The 17687-nt window shown below is 50.4% G+C and overlaps 1 protein-coding gene across 1 annotated transcript; it reads right to left on the bottom strand.

Moving 5' to 3' along the window:
* Positions 1–7058: 7058 nt before the first annotated feature.
* On the bottom strand, positions 7059–14979 carry Ctrc (chymotrypsin C). Its single transcript, XM_035438881.1, has 7 exons — positions 14934–14979; positions 13968–14059; positions 13787–13884; positions 12423–12548; positions 10072–10208; positions 8857–9002; positions 7059–7398 (listed from the first exon to the last, which is right to left on the bottom strand). Exons 1-7 carry the CDS (start codon positions 14977–14979, stop codon positions 7210–7212), a joined length of 834 nt encoding a protein of 277 aa, XP_035294772.1. The 3' UTR covers positions 7059–7209.
* Positions 14980–17687: the final 2708 nt, after the last annotated feature.

Raw genomic sequence — 17687 nt, 5'->3', positions numbered from 1 at the left:
TTGACCCCCCAGGGGAGCGTCGCCCTTCATCCTCAAGTCTCTGATGTGACTATCTCATCCTTATGGGGACCCCAGTGATTACACTGGGCCCAGCCCAATTCCTCAGGCTGTGATGATCAGTCCTGACTGTCATCCTGACTGACTTGAGAGTCACTTAAGAGATTATGAAGCACACCTCTGGTCTGGGCGTGTCTGTGTTGTTTCTGGAAAGGGTTTGGCCAGGTGGTCTCTGGCCTCCTCCACAGTTTCATTCATCTGTGGATTCAAGATTTCAATAAGCAATTAGGATGAGGTGGGCCTGGGGGAGGTGAGGCCCGGCTGGAGGAAGTAGGTATTTGTCTCTCCCTACCCAATTCCTGTTACTGTTCCTTTCTGCTTCATGTCCCCCATGAACTTGGCTGCCCAGCCATGCCTTTCTGCCACAATGCTCAGAAGCCATAGGCAAAGTAAGTCTTTTCCCCCAGTAAATTACAGACAGTTGTGAACTGTAATGGGTGCTGGGAACTGAACCTGGGACCTTTGCAGGAGCAGCAAGTGCTTTTAGCCTCCAAGTCATCTCTCCAGACTATCCCTGTAATTGGAGACAGACTTTCACTTCGTACCTGAGGCTGGCTTCGAACTCAGTGCCTGTGCCTCCTGTTTAACATGGTGCTAGCTAATAGAGCATATTTTTTTTTCCAAGATAGTAACCCTGGCTGTCCTGGAACTCAGTGAGATTTGCCTGCTTCTGCCTCTTGAGCATGGGGACCTAAGGGGAACACCCCTACACCCTGTCCGATAGAGTACTTTAAAATTGGGGCTGGAAGAATGGCTCAGTGGTTAAGCGCACTGGCTGCTCTTCCAGAGCACCTGGGTTCAATTCCACATGGCAGCTTACAACTACCTGTCTGTAACCCCAGTTCCAGGGGATCTGATACTCTCACAAAGAAATACATGCAGACAAAACATCAATGCACATGAAAATAAAAAAATAAAATAAAATAAACAGCTGGGCAGTGGTGGCATACTCCTTTAAAAACATTAAAAAATACTTTAAAATGTATTCTAGAGAGTTGGGGACTGAGAGAATACTTCTCTACTCAATAGTAGAGACGGGGATTGAACTCAGGGCCCCACGCGTGCTAGGCCAGCACTCTACCTCTGAGCTACATCTTCAGCTCATGATCACCTGGTATTTCCCTTTCTTCTTTCCACCATGCAGACCACATTACCTTTTCCCTGGACCATCGCAGCAGCCTCCTAGCTTGGCCTCTGTTGTGAGAGTTTTCACCCCGGGGAAATCTCTCACTGCAGGCAAATCTCACTGAGTTCCAGGACAGCCAGGGTTACTATCTTGGAAAAAAAAAATGCTCTATTAGCTAGCACCATGTTAAACAGGAGCCACAGGCATTGAGTTCGAAGCCAGCCTCAGGTACGAAGTGAAAGTCTGTCTCCAATTACAGGAATAGTCTGGAGAGATGACTTGGAGGCTAAAAGCATATTTATGCCTGTCACCTTCTCCCCAAAGACAAACCCCAGTTTGATTCTAACACATTCATGCTGCAGAACCAATGGGGTTTGGGGGCTTGCTTCCAGAGCATGGGCAAAGGTTTCTGACAGGAGCAAAGCAGCCACACTGAGAAGTCTGCACTCAGCATGGATGATGGCTTTCCCGAAGCTCTGCAGATGGAGCCCCTCCCCTTCAGTCCTACCTTGACGGCCTGTGTCCCCCTCTCTGAGATGCCAAAGCCACCCACAGGCAGTTAGAGCAGAATCACAATCAAATGGCTGGCTACTCAGTGGATCTGATGACACACCCCCCCACACACACACACCTGTTTCGGGAATTCTTTCAGCCATTAGTCTTTGAGGTACCGGCCCCTTCGGGGTGGGGCTCAGAGGCTACATGTGGACTGGATGCAAGCATTGGCTCTCTCTTGGGTTGTCATCTGAAGGAGAATGGCAGCATCCAGCAGCTAAGTGCGGAAGACCTCGTCGGTTCTCTACCTTGCTTTGTCATTTGTGACTGATTCTTCAATAAATATCTGACTTCCCTTTATTCTGGGCTCTTGTGGACTCCCTAAATACATCCTCACACGCCGCCTCCTTCTAAGAGGGAATACCTACAGTCAACCGGCCTAGCTGTGATGGGCTTTTGCATGAACTGAGCTCATAACAATGGCCTCTGTTTGGTTCCATAGATAGTACTGAACAGCAACCTCTCTGCTTCCGCCCTGCCCTCTCCCCCGAGGGCTTTAGTGTGTACCTGTGACCACGGTGATCACTTCTCTGTCTAAAGCCGTGTGGGCTCCCGAGTTGCCCTCTGAGACTCAGCCACTCCAGCACAGCATGGGGGCTTCAGGAAGGGGGCCTTTGGTCAGTCCCCGGGTAGCCCTTACTCCGGCTCTCCTTGCTGGGGTGACCAAGTTCTAGGTTTAGCACTAGAACTCTGACATCTTGGGAAACTCCTCAGTCCAGGGCAGCCTAGGGTGGCTTGTCACCTTACCATACTTGCCTGCCCGCCCTCCCACCCGACCATGTTCTAGCAACAGCAGCTGTTGGAGTTCCCTCCCCTTCCTCTGCTCTGCTGCCCTAAGTAACTGAGGATTAGCCAGGCTTTGCAGGCTAGCCTTAATTCCAGCACTTGGAAGGAGGAGGCAGGTGGATCTCAGTGAGTACCACACCCCATCCTGGTATACATAGAAAGATCCAGGCCAACCAGGGCTATACATTAAGACCTCATCTAAAAAAAAAAAAAAAAAGAAGAAGAAAGAAAGAAACGAAGAGTTAATGATGGTGATTAAAACAAATGCAGGTTTATTTTTATCCACACAGCCAAGAAATTCAGAGGGGAATGGCTGCTGGCCCCAGATCTGCAGCCTGAGTTCAACAAGGTCTGAGCTGGTATTGCTTCAGGTCACAGGGCCACAAGATGGCTGCCTCAGCTCCAGCCATCATGCTGGTGTAGCATCAATATGTGTTGGGTTCCCCTTCTAGGAAAGATTTTCCTTCTTACATTTGCGTTCCAGTCCATGAGCTCTGGGGCCAGACTGGCAACGCCTGAATCTGAGCTCTTCCTCTTTCTAGTTAAGCTACCCTGGGAGGTCACTAGATCTTTCTGATCTTAGTTTTCTCATCTGTCAAATGGGGTGTGTGTGATGACAGCCAGCCTCTCAGGCTTGTGTTGGGGAGTTGAGATGAGTGTAAAACCCACAGGGACAGAGCTCATCAAACATTAGATTATTTCATTATTATGTTCTCTTGGCCAGAACTGATTCCTCTAGTTTCCTACCAGCAAGGGACCTGGGCAGCAAGAGTTAAGCATGTGGCACATACCACTTAGAGACAGGACTGACAGAAGGTGTCTGGGGATGCAGCACAGATCAAACAACCGGCAATACTCTTAGGAAACTTCTACTCCAAATTTAAGAACCAGTTTGGACATCGCCACCTCCAGGAAGCCCTCCTGGACTGTCGCTGATAACAGACTTTGGTTAAGGTAGCTCCCCTGGTCTGTGTTTCTGGACACACACACACACACACACACACACACACACACACACACACACACACGCACCCTCGTGCACACACACTGTTCTGTCTACTGCACAGCAAGGATCTTCTCTGAACCTGGGGACCCTTACACCCCATCGCTTTCTGAGTAACAAAGGACACTTCTGAAAATGGCACCCCAGGGCAGGGGAGGCCCATCACCATTGGTCCAGCAGCTGACACCTGACGGAAGAAGCAGGACCGTGAATGGACTAGTCAGTAGCTGCAGAAGGAACTGCAGCGCAGCCCCCGGTAGATGGTGTGCTGACATAAGCCACCCCCCCCCCGTAGAGGGTGTGCTGACACAAGCCCCCCCCCCCACCCCCACCCCGTAGAGGGTGTGCTGACACAAGGTACAGTCATTAGAGGAGGGAGCCTCGATTGAGAAAATGCCTCCAGAAAGATTGGGTTGTAGGGGCTGGGCTTGGTGGCGCACTCCTTTAATTCCAGCACTTGGGAGCAGAGGCAGGCGGATGTCTGTGAGTTCAAGGCCAGCCTGGTCTACAGAGAGTTCCAGGCTAGCCAGGGCTACACAGAGAAACCCTGTCTCAGAAAACAAACAAACAAAAGATGAGGCTGTAGACCAGCCTGTGGGGCAGTGGTTCTCAACCTTCCTATTGCTGTGACCTTTTAATCGGTTCCTCATGTTGTAGAGACCCCAATCATAAAATCATTCTGTCGTTACTTCATAACTAATTTTGCTTCTGTCACCAATCATAATGTAAATATCTGATATGTGACCTCCAAAGGGGTCACGGCTTTTTCAGATGATTGCAGAGGTAGAAGTTGGGCTAGACAAGCCATGAGAGTTGAGATCTCAGCGGGCTGCTCTATGGAGCTTGATGAGAAGGTTGGGAGCGTGTCAACCATGGAGCCCTGGCCTGTGAAGTTTCCGAAGGAAGTTTAAAGACTCGATCAGGGCCGTTTGCTATTTTGAATTAAGATTCTGTAGGTCCAGAAGTAGGTGGATCTTTGAGTTCGAGGCCAGCTTGAGCAACAGAGCAAGTTTCAGGACAGCCAGGGCTATTACACAGTGAAACCCTGTCTTAAAAAACCAAAAGGAAAAACAAAAACAAAAACAAATGATTCTGTGGTTCTGGCTAACTGGGGCTGAGGAATCAGCCATGGTTAACCAGATACAGAGCTACTAAAGTGGAATCTTTGCTCTGCTGGGATCCTTGATGTCGGTCAGCTGGAGTTGAGAAATTAGTGGTGATTAAGAAGAGACCAGCGGGGGCTGGAGAGATGGCTCAGAGGTTAAGAGCACTGACTGCTCTTCCAGAGGTCCTGAGTTCAATTCCCAGCAACCACATGGTGGCTCACAACCATCCATTATGAGATCTGGTGCCCTCTTCTGGTGTACAGATATACATGGAAGCAGAATGTTGTATATATAATAATAAATAAAATCTTTAAAAAAAAGAAAGAAAAAGAAGAGAGCAGCATTGCTGAGATGGAATCTGAGTGTCAGCACACAGAAGCACTGTGTTTCAGACATGGCCGAGGTTGCAGCTCACATTGGCTGCCAAACTTGGTAGGGTAAGAGTCACCGAGGTGGCACTGGTTTTGAAGGTGTGAAGGGGTCATGGAGAACAGCTCAGGCCTGGCACTGTGTGGCAGGGTTAGATCCCTGAAGAGAGCCCAGGAGAGGCCATTGGTGAAAGTCCAGCCCAGTCGCAGCAGAAAACCCAAAGGTTTTGGAGATGCCAGTACTATGGATGACCACAAAAAACAGCAACAGCAGTGGAGTGGAACCAGCCAGAGCCTGGAAGAGGAGCTGTGTGTGGTGCAGGGGGAGGACGGAGCTGGAGAAGTGACCCCAAGCCCTTTGGAGGAGTTCAGAAGATGGTGAGTGGAGCCCAGACGTTGGATACTGAGTTATTTACAGTTGGAGTTTGGTTTTGCTTTGATTTGATTGTGACTGTGCCCTGGTTCTTCCCTCTTGAAGTAAGGATTATTTAATTAGCATTTAATTTATTTTTGATTTTATAGGAACGCACAGTTGAGAGACTGAATTTTTAAAGAGATTCTAGGTTTTAAAAGAGACTTTGGATTTAAATAGACTGGCTTTTAAAGCATTTGAATTTGAAAGACTGGGATTTTACATCGTGATGTTCATACTAATGTGTACTCTTGGGGATGAACAAGAAAGGAAAGGCTGTGGCTTCACCGTGATGTGTTTGTGTGTCGGGTTGACAATGGGCTCAGTTGTGCTGGCTAGTTTTATGTCAACTTGACACAAGTTATAGTCGTCAGAGATGGAGGAGACTCAATTTAGGAAATGCCTCCATAAGATTGGGCTGTTGGGCATTTTCTTAATTAGTGACTAAAGAGAGAGGCCTGTTGTGGGTGGTTCCATCCTTGGGCTTCGGTCCTGGGTTCTATAATAAAGCAGGCTGAGTAAGCCATGGGGAGCAAGCCAGTAAGCAGCACCTTCCATGGCTTCTGCATCGGCTCCTGCCTCCAGGTTCCTGCCCTGCTTGAGTTCCTGTCTTGCTTTCCTTAGATGATGAACTGTGATGTGGAAGTGTAAGCCAAATAATCCTTCCTTCCCCAACTTGCTTTTGGACATGGTCTCTCATCAAAGAAACAGGAACCCCAACTAAGACAAATGCCCACACCTTCAGGAACATCCCAGGCCAGTGGTCCCTCTTCATGGGATGAATGCCTAGCTGGGACATCTCTCCAGACCCTGGATACTCAAGTCTTAAGTCTCATCTGCCTCCTGAGAACGCTCCTGTCCCACTGTGGAAACCGCTGCTTTCCTCAAGCCTGTGGGTGGGTCTGGGGCCTCCTCGTCCTGTACCACCCAGGGCCAGGATTCATCAGACACTTCTCCAATCAGACACCGCTGGCCAACAGCTGCGGTCTGGGGCTGTGCTGGGTGGGAGGGAACCTGCTGGGCACTCTGAGAGCAAATTAATGTTTGTCTCTGAGATGCATGCGTCTTCCTGTCTTCCTGCAGTGTGGCCTGGCTTTGAGAAGCCACCTGCCTCCACCTGCAGCCAGAGGCCCTAGACCTTAATTCTGGCCTCTCAAGCTACATGCTTGCCTCCTGTTAACATGGTGACACCTGCCTTTAACATCTCTGTGGCCTGGCCTAGGGTATGTTTCCAGTGCTCAGAGACCCAGGAACCCCCAGAAGGCATAAATGAATGTACCCAGGCAGTCATGGAAGGAGCTTTATTGCTGTTGGGAGGTGGGCTGCAAGGTTTCTGGAACCGATTCTTCACAGCTGTATTTTCTGGTGGAACAGAAGCCGTGATGAGTGACTCTGGGACATGCTACCTTCCGGGGCAGAGCAAGGCTCTTCAGGGTAGTGGGCTCCCAGCAACGGCATGGCTGGGCCTGGTCTCTACACAAAGGCTCTGGGGCTCCCAGCTTTTCAGAGCATGGTGCATGTGGGCTTAGGACACATCCTATACCTATTGGGGGCCTCCTGCCCAGAATGCCTCTGTCCCCACACCCTTAAGCCTTTAAGTGGCCACCCATGTGCCCCCTCTGTGAATCCCCCTCCCGTTCTCGACTCAAGGCCTACTCAAGAAGGCTTTAGCCAGGGTTTCTCATTGAATGGAAGAATGAACTTGAAGGTGGGTCATGTCCAGTGGCTATATCCAGGAAGGAGCCAGTAAAGGAGAGGCTACATGAGGAATTGGGCTCAGCGGCACAGAGCAGGGTTCAGGAGGCACAGGAAGGGGTGCAGGGGACACCTACTTCATTGATCCATTCGTTGTAGGCAGACACACGGGTGAAGACCACTGGCTTCTTGACTGTGTTGCAGCCTTTAGGGGAGCCAAAGCTCACGATCCCATGCACCTGCCAGGAGCCGTCTTCTGCTTGGCAGTTCAGTGGGCCACCGGAGTCTCCCTGCATCAGAGCAGCAGGCCTCAGCTCCAAACCTCCCCCAGAGGCTAGCTTTGGCTGCTGTGGGAATGTGAGCTGGCCCTTGACCTCCATACCTATTATTTAGGCCTCAGGCTAGCTGTGGGGATAGTGATAGAGAAAGTGTAGGGATGCCTGGCGTTGGTGGCACACGCCTTTAATCCCAGCACTCAGGAGGCAGAGGCAGGCGGATCTCTGTGAGTTCAGGGCCAGCCTGGTCTCCAGAGCGAGTGCCAGGATAGGCTCCAAAGCTACACAGAGAAACCCTGTCTCGAAAAAACAAAAAACAAAACAAAACAAAAAAACGAAAGAAAAAAAAAAAGAAAAAAAAGTGTAGGCCTCATCCGAGGTGTCAGATAGCTTTTGGTTTGCTGAGATCTGGGATGAAGCCAACCTCCTCTGCCACAGTTTCCCTGATGGTTCAGGTCACTGTGTGTAAGCTTCTGTGAACTTCCCAGAGATCAAAGAGGTTGGGGACCCTAAAGAGGCCTGGGAAAGGAGGGAGGGTGGTATGGGGAGAGGGTTGTGTGTTTCAGAATGGACAGTCCCTCATTGTCCTGGCTGTTCCATGGCTCTGGTCATACCCTGAATCCCTGTCTCCCTGGACTGGCACATGGAACTTTTAAGAGTCTAATATGAAGGAAGTCACTTCATGCTGCTAGGTCCATTTAGTATCTCAGCGGCTCTGTGAAGTAGTTCCTATGGCCTCTTTTTTTGATGTGTATATGTACATGTGTGTGTGTGTGTGTGTGTGTGTGTGTGTGTCTGTGTCTGTGTGTGTGTGTGTGTCTGTATGTGTGTGTGTGTGTGTGTGTGTGTCTGTGTGCATGTGTGTGTGTGTGTGTGTGTGTGTGTGTCTGTGTGTGTGTGTGTGTGTGTGTGTGTGTCTGTGTGTGTGTGTGTGTGTGTGTCTGTGTGTGTGTGTGTGTGTGTGTGTGTGTGTGTGTGTGTGTGTGTGTGTGTGTGTGTGTGTGTGTGTGTGTGTGTGTGTGTGTGTGTGTGTGTGTGTGTGTGTGTGTGTCTGTGTGTGTGTGCGCGCACGCATACATGTCACAGTGCATGTGTGGCGATCAGGGACAGCTGTGGGAGTTAGTCCTCTCCTTCTACCATGTGGGTTGTGGGGATCACGCTCAAGTCACTTTTACCTTTTGAGCCACCTCTCCCCTGTGGGGGCCCCCCACTTTATAGAATGCTTCAGCAGCCCACCCAGTTGTTGGCTCCATTGGGGCTTGAAAAGTTGAGCTGCTCATGTCCAGCTCCCTGCCTCTCCCCATGCACTGGGGGTAAGTAGTGAGGGGTGGGCTGGAGTGGCAGCTTTCCCCTAGGCCTGCAGGATTGATCCATCAGGGTTTGGCTTCTTGGAGGGAGGGGTTTGATTTGCTCCATCCTACCCTGCTCTGCCCACCTCCCTGCTGCCCCCTAGCGTGGGGTCAGGGCACTCACGTTACAGGCTGAGATGACGCCATCACCCCCAGCGCACAGCATTGTCTTCCTGACCTTGATGAACCAATAGTCCAATCTGGAGCACGTGGCGTGACTCACTATGGGCTGCAGGCCCTGTTGGAGCACATCGGCAATGGGACCACCAGCTGGGGAGAGAGCAGCCGTGCCAGGGGGTCAGCCTGTGCCCTTAGCCCAGCCACATAGCTCTGGCCTCCAGCCAGCAGGAGAGGGGGACCTGGCAAAGGCAAATTTGGTGCATGGAAGACTGTGGGAACCGTGAGTGTGCCCTTGATCAGGGTGGTGCAAATCTTTGGGTCATGGTCCCTTAGAGACTATGTGTGTTTAGTTTGGAGTCCGACCTTGCCCCTCTTCCTCCTGTTTTGGTGTGCTAGGGATCAAACCCAGGGCTTTGAGTATGCTAGGCAAGCAGTTTTCCCACTGAGTTGTATCCCCAGGCTTCTTTTAACTTTTTATTTTGAGACAGGGTCTCCCTGAGTTGTCCTGAGTCTCCCTGAGGCTGATCTCGAACTCACTCTATACTGAGGCAGGTTGACCTGTGATCCCTCTGCCTCAGCTGGGATCTTGAGGGTTCAACTGTCAGTCATTTCCTCCCAGAACTCCATCTTAGCTGCACGTAGCTGAAGGTTTTCTTTGCCTAGGATGTCCTTAAGGGATAGCCTGTGTTTTCTCTAAGTCTTGCAAAGCTTTAATGTCCATTTAACTGTCTAATTGAGCTGGCATCTGCTTGGGCATTGGTTTGCTGTGAGATCTAACCTCCTTACCCCTAAGGGGACAGTTTTAGTTAGCTGGTTAGTTTATTTATTTATTATTTTGATACAGGTTTTCATGTAGCCCAGGCTGGCCTCAAACTCCCTATGTAGTGACCTTGAACTCCTGCTCTTGCTGCCTCCACCTTCCAAATTCTGGATCACAGGCATGTTTTTCATTTATTTATGTGGCTGGAGCAATGAGGCAGTTTCTGTTCTAAATACCCGATGAGTTCTAGCCTATTTAATCCTCATATCACCCACCACACTTACTTGTGACATGCTTGTCACATGGCCTGGGCTGAGTAAATAAATATTATTTACTGTTATTATAAAATGGTTTAAAATCTATGAAAATATCAGGCAGGAGGGAGAATGTGGGAGACTGATCTTGAGTGGCACCTCCTCCAGGAAGCCTCGGGGATGGCCTGGTACAGGCTGTACTCACTCCAGAGGCGACCCCAGCCGGTGACATAGCAGGGGTAGTTCTGAGGCAGCAAGGCGCCCTCCTCTGGGATGCAGCCCACTTTGATGGTGTCACTCAGTTCCACGGGCTCAGCCAGCTTGATGATGGCAATGTCATTCCTGGAATGCAGAGCAGAGGCTCAGCAAGTGTGTAGAAGTTGCTGCTGGGTGTCAAGCCTTGGTGCCCAGGGATTCCCCCATAAACCCCTAGTCGCAGCTTACGGCAAGTGGAGGACAAATGGCTGTGTGAGTGTCTGTGTGTGCCCATGCATGTGTGGGGGATTTCAGGTGTCCTGCTCTCTCGAGCTCCACCTTATTCCCTGGAGACAACTCTCACCAGTGAGCCTGGCAGCCAGCCATCCCCATGCCTCCACCTCCCACAGAATGAGGTTAGACGCTCTCTCCCAGCCACGCACAGCTTCTAATGTGGGTGCCAGGGATCTGAACGCAGGTCCTCAGGCTTGCACCGTATGCTGTGAAATTTGATGTCAATCTGACACAAGTTAATCTGGGAAGAGGGGTTTTTGATTGAGACAATGCTTTTCATAGGGTTTGCCTGTAGGCAAGTCTCTGATGACTGATGGGAGGGCCCAGCTCACTGTGAATGGTGCCATCCCTGGGCTGGTGGCCCCGGATGACAAAAACAGGCTGGAAGCCGAGCATATGGTGGTGCACGCCTTTAATCCCAGCAACTCAGGAGGCAGAGGCAGGCAGATTTCTGAGTCCGAGGCCAGCCTGGTCTGCAGATCAAGTTCTAGGACAGCCAGGGCTACACAGAGAAACCCTGTCTTAACTCCTGCCCTGCTTGAGTTTTTGCTGCAACTTCCTTTAGTGATGGACGGTTACCTGGAAGCATTTAGCAAACCCTTTCTTTCCCAGGTTGCTTTTTTTCTCGTGGTGTTTATCACAGCAACAGAAACCCAGACTAAGACACTCAGCAAGTGCTCTTGGCCATGCAGCAACCTTCCCAGTCCTAAGTGACCTTTCTAGTAGCTACACCTGTCACCTTAGATGTGACGTCTCCTCATGTGCCAGTTCATGACAGCTTAACAGAATGGAAATGTTCAGAACCACCGTAGGTCATGACCCCTGGAAAGTGAGCTGTAGCAAGTCCCAAGTGATGGCAAAGGCATGTTCAGGTTCATTTAAATAGTCTCTGTTGCCACAGGAAAGATTGGTGACCCTGGCAGACATTCACAGGGATATATATATGAGAATGACGTGGGACATCTTTCTTTTTCTTTGTTTCTTTCTGTCTTTCTTCTTTTCTTCCTTCCCCTTCCTTCTTGCCTCCCTCCATTCCTTCCTTCCTTCCTTCTTTCCTTCCTTCCTTCCTTCTTTCCTTCCTTCCTTCCTTTCTTCCTTCCTTCCTTCCTTTCTTTCTTCCTTCCTTCATTTCTTTTTTTTTTTTTTATTTTGAGACAGGGGTTCTCTGTGTAGCCCTGGCTGTCTTTGAACCATGCTCTGTAGACTAGGCTGGCCTTGAACTCAGAGATCCACCTCTACCTCCTGAGTTCTGGGATTAAAGATTAAAGACATGTACCAAGACCCCAGTAGGTTTGGGGTCTTGATTTTTTCTTTTTACTTTTTGTTTGTTTGTTTGATTTTGTTTTGTTTTGTTTTTCAAGACACGGTTTCTCTGTGGCTTTGGAGGCTGTCCTGGAACTCGCTCTTGTAGACCAGGCTGGTCTCGAACTCACAGATTTCCGCCTGCCTCTGCCTCCCAAGTGCTGGGATTAAAGGCGTGTGCCACCACCACCCAGAGATTTTTTTCTTTTTTGAGACAGGGTCTCTCCACATAGCTCTGACTGTCTTGGAACTGCTGGCCTTGAACTCAGAGACCCACTTTCCTCTGCCTGCCTCTGCCTCCTGAGTGTTGGGATTAAAGGCTTGTGTCACCACACTCCACATTGGCTATATTTCTTCTTCTCTCTCTCTCTCTTAATTTAAATTAGAAACAAGCTTGTTTTACATGTCAATCCCAGTTCCCTCTCTCTCTCCTGGGCTATATTTCTTAACCTCTCCTGAGTTTTAGTTCCTTGTCTAGGGCTGCTGTGAGGCTTAGGTGCCTCACATGCCTGCTGCAATCCGGGCCTGTGCTCAGGATAGGTGACACTTGGCTCAGCCTCTGGCTGGCTAAATTCTAGAAGAGTTTGGTGGGGGTCTTGGAGATAGAGATGCCATATGTACTTAACCCTAATCTTTGATCAACGTGAAGGACTGAATGGGTGTCATCTTGTGACCCTGTAGGTTGGGCATGCCAAGTACAGGGGTCAGACTCTGTGGCTCCACCTTGGGGACCCTCCTCCCATGCTGCCCAGGGCTGGCACTCACCACACAAAGAGGGGGTTCCACTTCTCATGGACATAGATGGTGTCCACCCCTGAGTACACTGAACCTTCTTCATTCTCCACCGTCAAATCGTTCTTCCCCAGAGCCACTCGGTAAGTTAAGGTTTTGCTGTAAGGTAGAAAGAGAGATGTCAAGTGGCCTCTGGCAGGGCCAACCAGAAACTAAGAGCATTGGTGACCTGGTCCTCTCACTGTAGTAGGGCTTTGTGGAAAAGGGAGTATCTGTTCTGATCCACCCTGTGCAAGATAGGAAAAAGGACCTGCGGTTTACAGCCAGGGACTCGCGTCAGGTACGGCCTTGTTGCCCTAGACTGGCAGGCTAGGAGAAGCCAAACTGCCATTGCCTCTGGCTTCCACATGGCAGTAGCCACAGGAGTGACTCCTGCTTGGCTCTGTGCTCCCTATGACAAGGCCTTCCCGCCCTATGATGGCAGGCAAGAGCCACCACACCTGACTTCCCCAGACTGTTCATCATCTCCTAAAACAGGTGCTAACTGCACCTGAAAGCCCTTCCCACAACTCTGCCTCTCTCCAGTCAAACTGTAGTCCTTGCATCCACACACCCCCAACCCTCACACTCTGCTCCCAGTAGAAGGCTGCCCCAGGGTTTCCCAAGCATCAAACGCCTCCTTCACACTGGCCGTTCCTGGAATCCCACAGATCCCCCAGCCTTCTTTCCTGTCTTTGCCCTTTTCAGAGAGCTCTTCCCCCAGATCCATTTATGTTTCTTTCCTTCTCCCTTTTTCTTCCTTTTTCCCTCTTTCCTTTCCTCCTTTCCTCACTGCCCACTCCCTTTCCTTCTTTCTTCTTTTTAGCACGGGTTGGCCTCAAATGCAAGGATATCTTAGCCGAGGATAGCCTTCAACCTAGGATCTTCCTTCCTCCACCTCTCAATGGATGGGACTACAGGTACCAGCCCACCTGTGGCACTGGGGAGTCAGCCCACAGCTTTGCGCAGGCTAAGAAAGAACTCCTCCAACTACGCTATAGCCCAGCTCCCTTATTTTACTGTTTTTACTCCCTCCCAGTTCTGGGCCGTCTTCTTTTAAACTGAGCCAGAATCACATTGTATCTTTCCCCTCTGCCAGCCTCGTTTTTTGTTTGTTACATATTTACTTGTTCATCTGTTGCTCTACCTTTCACTAGAATAGTGGAATAGAATATTCCAACAAAAATAGTCCCAGAGGCCGGCTTTTGTCTCCTTTGCTGTTTCTGGACACATAGCAGGTGCACAAGAAATGTTTTCAACTGAATCAGTGAGCAACTGGTTAGCAGAGGAAAACAGCTATCAGAGCCCAGTGCCTGGAGCATTAGATGCTCAGGTCTCCCAGGGTCATCCCCGCTCACTTGATGCAGTGGGCAGCGGTGAGGACGTGGCTGTTGGTGATCAGAGTGCCCCCACAGGTGTGCCTCCAAGTGCCATCCCTGAGGTACTGAAGAGAGATCTGTAAAAGGACCACACGTTAGTCCTCCAGGGATCCCCAGCCATGTCCCTCCGACCTCTGCATCTGCTTCACAAAGTGCTTACCTGCCAAGGCCAGCTGTGGGGGATGGCATCATCTCCTCCTACCACCCTGGTTGCCACATTGGGTGGGAAGGTGGGATCTCCACAGCTGGAGGCTGGGGGGAGAGGGGAGTGCAGGTGAGCAGCTGCCCTCACTCTCCCCCCCCTCCGCTCCCCAGGGGGTGACAGGTGGGAAGCTCAGACTTGGATCCGAGAGTCTCCTGAGCCACGTGACACAGAAGGAGGAAGGATGCTTCATATAGTGAAAGCAACAGGCAGGTGACCGGCACTTATGAGGGACGGAAGATGCCTTTTGTGGGTCACAGTACAGTGTGCGTATGGGGGAGCATTCAGCGTGGACTACACAGAGTCCCACACTGTCATGTCTAGGAAGTCGTGTGGAGTGGTTAGGCGTGTGTGCGCTGAGGTGAGCCAGATGGGTGTTAGGTAGCATGTGGCCCTGAGGCAGGGTACTGAGCATCACTGGACCTGTGTGTCCCCACTGTTGAATGGAGAGAGATGGACAAACCTAATACTTGTATATGGTCCAGTTTGCTCCTGCATCTCGAGAGCCCCCCTCTACTCCTAATCAGGTGTTCTCACTTGCCAAAACCAAACCAAGCCCTGTTGAACCCCTCAGTTGGTAATCTGTGAAGAAGCCGCCAAAATGGGAGAGCAAAGGAGCCCTCAAGAGGGAGACACAGCTGGGAAAGGCAGGCCCAGCGGCCCCCTGGAGTGAACACAGCCACTTGAAGCTCCTACTGTGGACCTTGCTCAGGGCCCCCTGTCTAAGCCTCACTCCCTAGAGGGTGCTCTTCATCCTCTCTCCAGGACCTTCTAGTTTGGAAGTGGCTTAACTGACACACAGCTGCTCAGTAGCTGAACCCACATAGGACCCCAAAGTGCCTTTCTTGGGGAGCAGAGGAAACCCCAAGGCCAGCTTGATCTTACAGCCCGCTGGATGTAGCTTGTCCCCACTCCCGAGCTTACCGCAGGCTACTATGATAGTGGCAGCGAGGACTGTAATTCCCAACATGGTCAGGCGCTCAGCACTGGCTGGTGGAGAGGTAGGCTGGGCATTTATAGGCACGGGGGCGGAGGGCAGGGGGGAGTGAGGGCATAGGGTTCAAGACTGAGCTCAGCCTGGGGACAAACCTGTTCCGACAAGGCCTTTTCCTGACCTTGGTAATTACTGTTTAATTTGGGCAGGAGACGTGGTTGGCTAGAAGTATGGGGTTTCCAAGGTGGAGTGAATTCACAGGGCCTCTCTTATCTCCATCAGAACGCTGATCTAAACTCCAGGGCTTGTCTGCCTTGGTCGATGACTGTAACTCGATTTGTGTATTTTCTGCAGATTTTATTATCACTATTGTTATTATTATTATATTATTATTTTAAAAGATGATTGTATGTGTGTGAATGTTTGTCTATGTGTATATTTGTACACCATGTGTGTGCTTGGTGCCAGAGGAGGCCAGGAGAGGACATCAGATCTACTGGACCTGGAGTTACAGGTGTTTGTGAACTGCTGTGATGGTGCTGGAAACCAAACTCGGGTCCTCTGCAAAAGCAGCAAATGCTTTTAGCCACTGAGCCATCTCCCCAGCTCCATTTCCTGTTGATTTTAAAGAAATAAAAAGCGTTCTCTGGGGCCTCTCAAGGGCCTTGGCTCTGCCCTTGAATGTCTTTACTGTGCCTATGAGCAACCATTTCTCGAGAGCAGCTGGTGGGGTGGGCAGGAGCCATTTTGGCACTTTGGTCCCTGGCTCTGGTGCAGTGAGTAGCTGGGCAGAGAACACCATTAGCCTTGGCCCACACTGTGATACTGGGTAGGCTGACAGACTGCAAAAGCTGTCATAGGGGCCTAGTGGCTTTCCTGTGACTGTAGGATAGGGCTCCACACTGTATTGACTCGTCTGTTTCTAGATGTGGGTTTTATTTGGCATGCTATATATATAAAACACATGAATGTTTTTGTTCATGTCCCCAAGATTTATTAAGCACTGGCTATGTGTCTGCCCTGTGTACAGGAGGGGGCGCCCTCCTGTCAGCCAAGGGGATGCGTTCCTGGAGAAGAGAACCCTAGCTGGAGCTGTGTAGGAGATGAGATCCATCCTAGGCGGGAGCCCGATGGAGGGGATGAGGTTTCTTCTCCGCTCATCCCATGTTCAGAGTGAACTGGAGACCTGGAGGTGCTGGGGATGTCACAGCACTCCAGCTTCCCACCCTAATACTGACCTGAGGGCCCATCCACAGTGTGACCCTCAGGGTCTCAGGGCCAGAGGCTGGAATGGAAGAGTAACCACTAAGGATGTGTGGGTGAGCTGGGATGTGGCCAGATGATGCCCGGTGGCCTCCAGAGAAGGTTGTGGGGTAAAAGGTGGAGTGAGAGCCTGAGAAAGAGACAGGTGCTAGTGACAGGGGCCTGGATTCTCTGCCTCCCCCACAAGACTTGGTGGCAGCTGTTGCCTCTTGAATGAAGTTTGCTAAGTGGGGGAGGTTGAAGAGCTGGTAAGGTTTTGCCCCAAATACCACAGGGAAGAATTGTGGCTTCAGAGAGAATTTGGGGATTCACTGGAGAGCTTGAGTGGTAGAGTGGTAAGTTTAATGGGGGTTGGGTGTGGTGGTACGCATTTGTAATCCCAGCACTCAGGAGTAGGTAGATCTGAGTTTAAGACCAGCCTGGTCTACACAGAGATTTCCAGGCCACGTGGTGAGACCTGTGTCTTTAAAAAAACAAAACAAAACAAAACAAACCCAAGTCCAGTGGAGGATCTGGGAACGCAATGGAGATTTGAGTGGCTGGGATTGTTTGGATTAAAATAAAAAAAAAAAACTTTTAAGAATTACATGTAATTATTTACAAGCTCACACACATGCTATGGTGCTCATGTGGAGGTCAGAGGACCACTTGGTGGAGTTGGTTCTCTCCTTTCACCATGTGGGGCCGTGGAGCCCAGGCTGGTTTTACATTCCTGATCCTCTGGCCGCTACCTCCCCGGTGCTGGCATTACAGGTAGGTGGCACCACACCATGCCCTAGGGAGCTGGGTCACTTGAAGCCTCGTTTCTCAGCTGCCTTTCTCTGCAGCATTCTGCAGTGGGTGGGGTCTTGGCAGGCTAAGGTTGAGGCCCCAACAGTTGAGTCTCTGGCAGCCGAGAGTCAGCCTGTTTGTTGGTCTTGGAGTCTGAGGGCTCAGAGCACACACTCATCGACAGGCCAATTGCAGTTTGAATGGAAGGAAGATGGTCCCTTTAGTCTCCCTCCTGCTTCCCGGAGTCTGTCCACTAGCACAGTGGTTCTCAACCTGTGGGGTCATGACCTTTGGGGGTCAAATGACCCTTTCACAGGGGTCGCACATCATATGTTTACATTAGGATTCATAACAGTAGCAAAATTATGGCTAAGTAGCAACAGCTTTTGATGGTTGGGGGTCACCACACCGTGAGGAACTGTATTAAAGGGTCTCAGCATTAGGAAGGTTGAGAACCACTGATGTAGCGAGTTAGGGAATCCCTAGGATAAGGGGTGTACAGGGAAAGAGCTCACAGATAAGCATTAGAAAACCCAGGATTGTTGAACAATTCGGAAAACAAGGCTTTTTTTCTTCAAAGAAAGAACTGACACCTGTTTTCCATCCAGGAGGCTGTGGGTGTTGTATTAATACTGGGTAATCTTGGCTAGTCTGTAAAGCCAGTCCTCATCAAGTTGAATCCCCCCGTTTCTCAATCAATAGAAAAGGTC

Source organism: Cricetulus griseus, chromosome 2, assembly GCF_003668045.3.
Source record: "Cricetulus griseus strain 17A/GY chromosome 2, alternate assembly CriGri-PICRH-1.0, whole genome shotgun sequence".
Lineage (NCBI taxonomy): Eukaryota > Metazoa > Chordata > Mammalia > Rodentia > Cricetidae > Cricetulus > Cricetulus griseus.
Note: the sequence above shows the minus strand (reverse complement) of the source record. Positions and strands in the feature narration are given on the sequence as shown.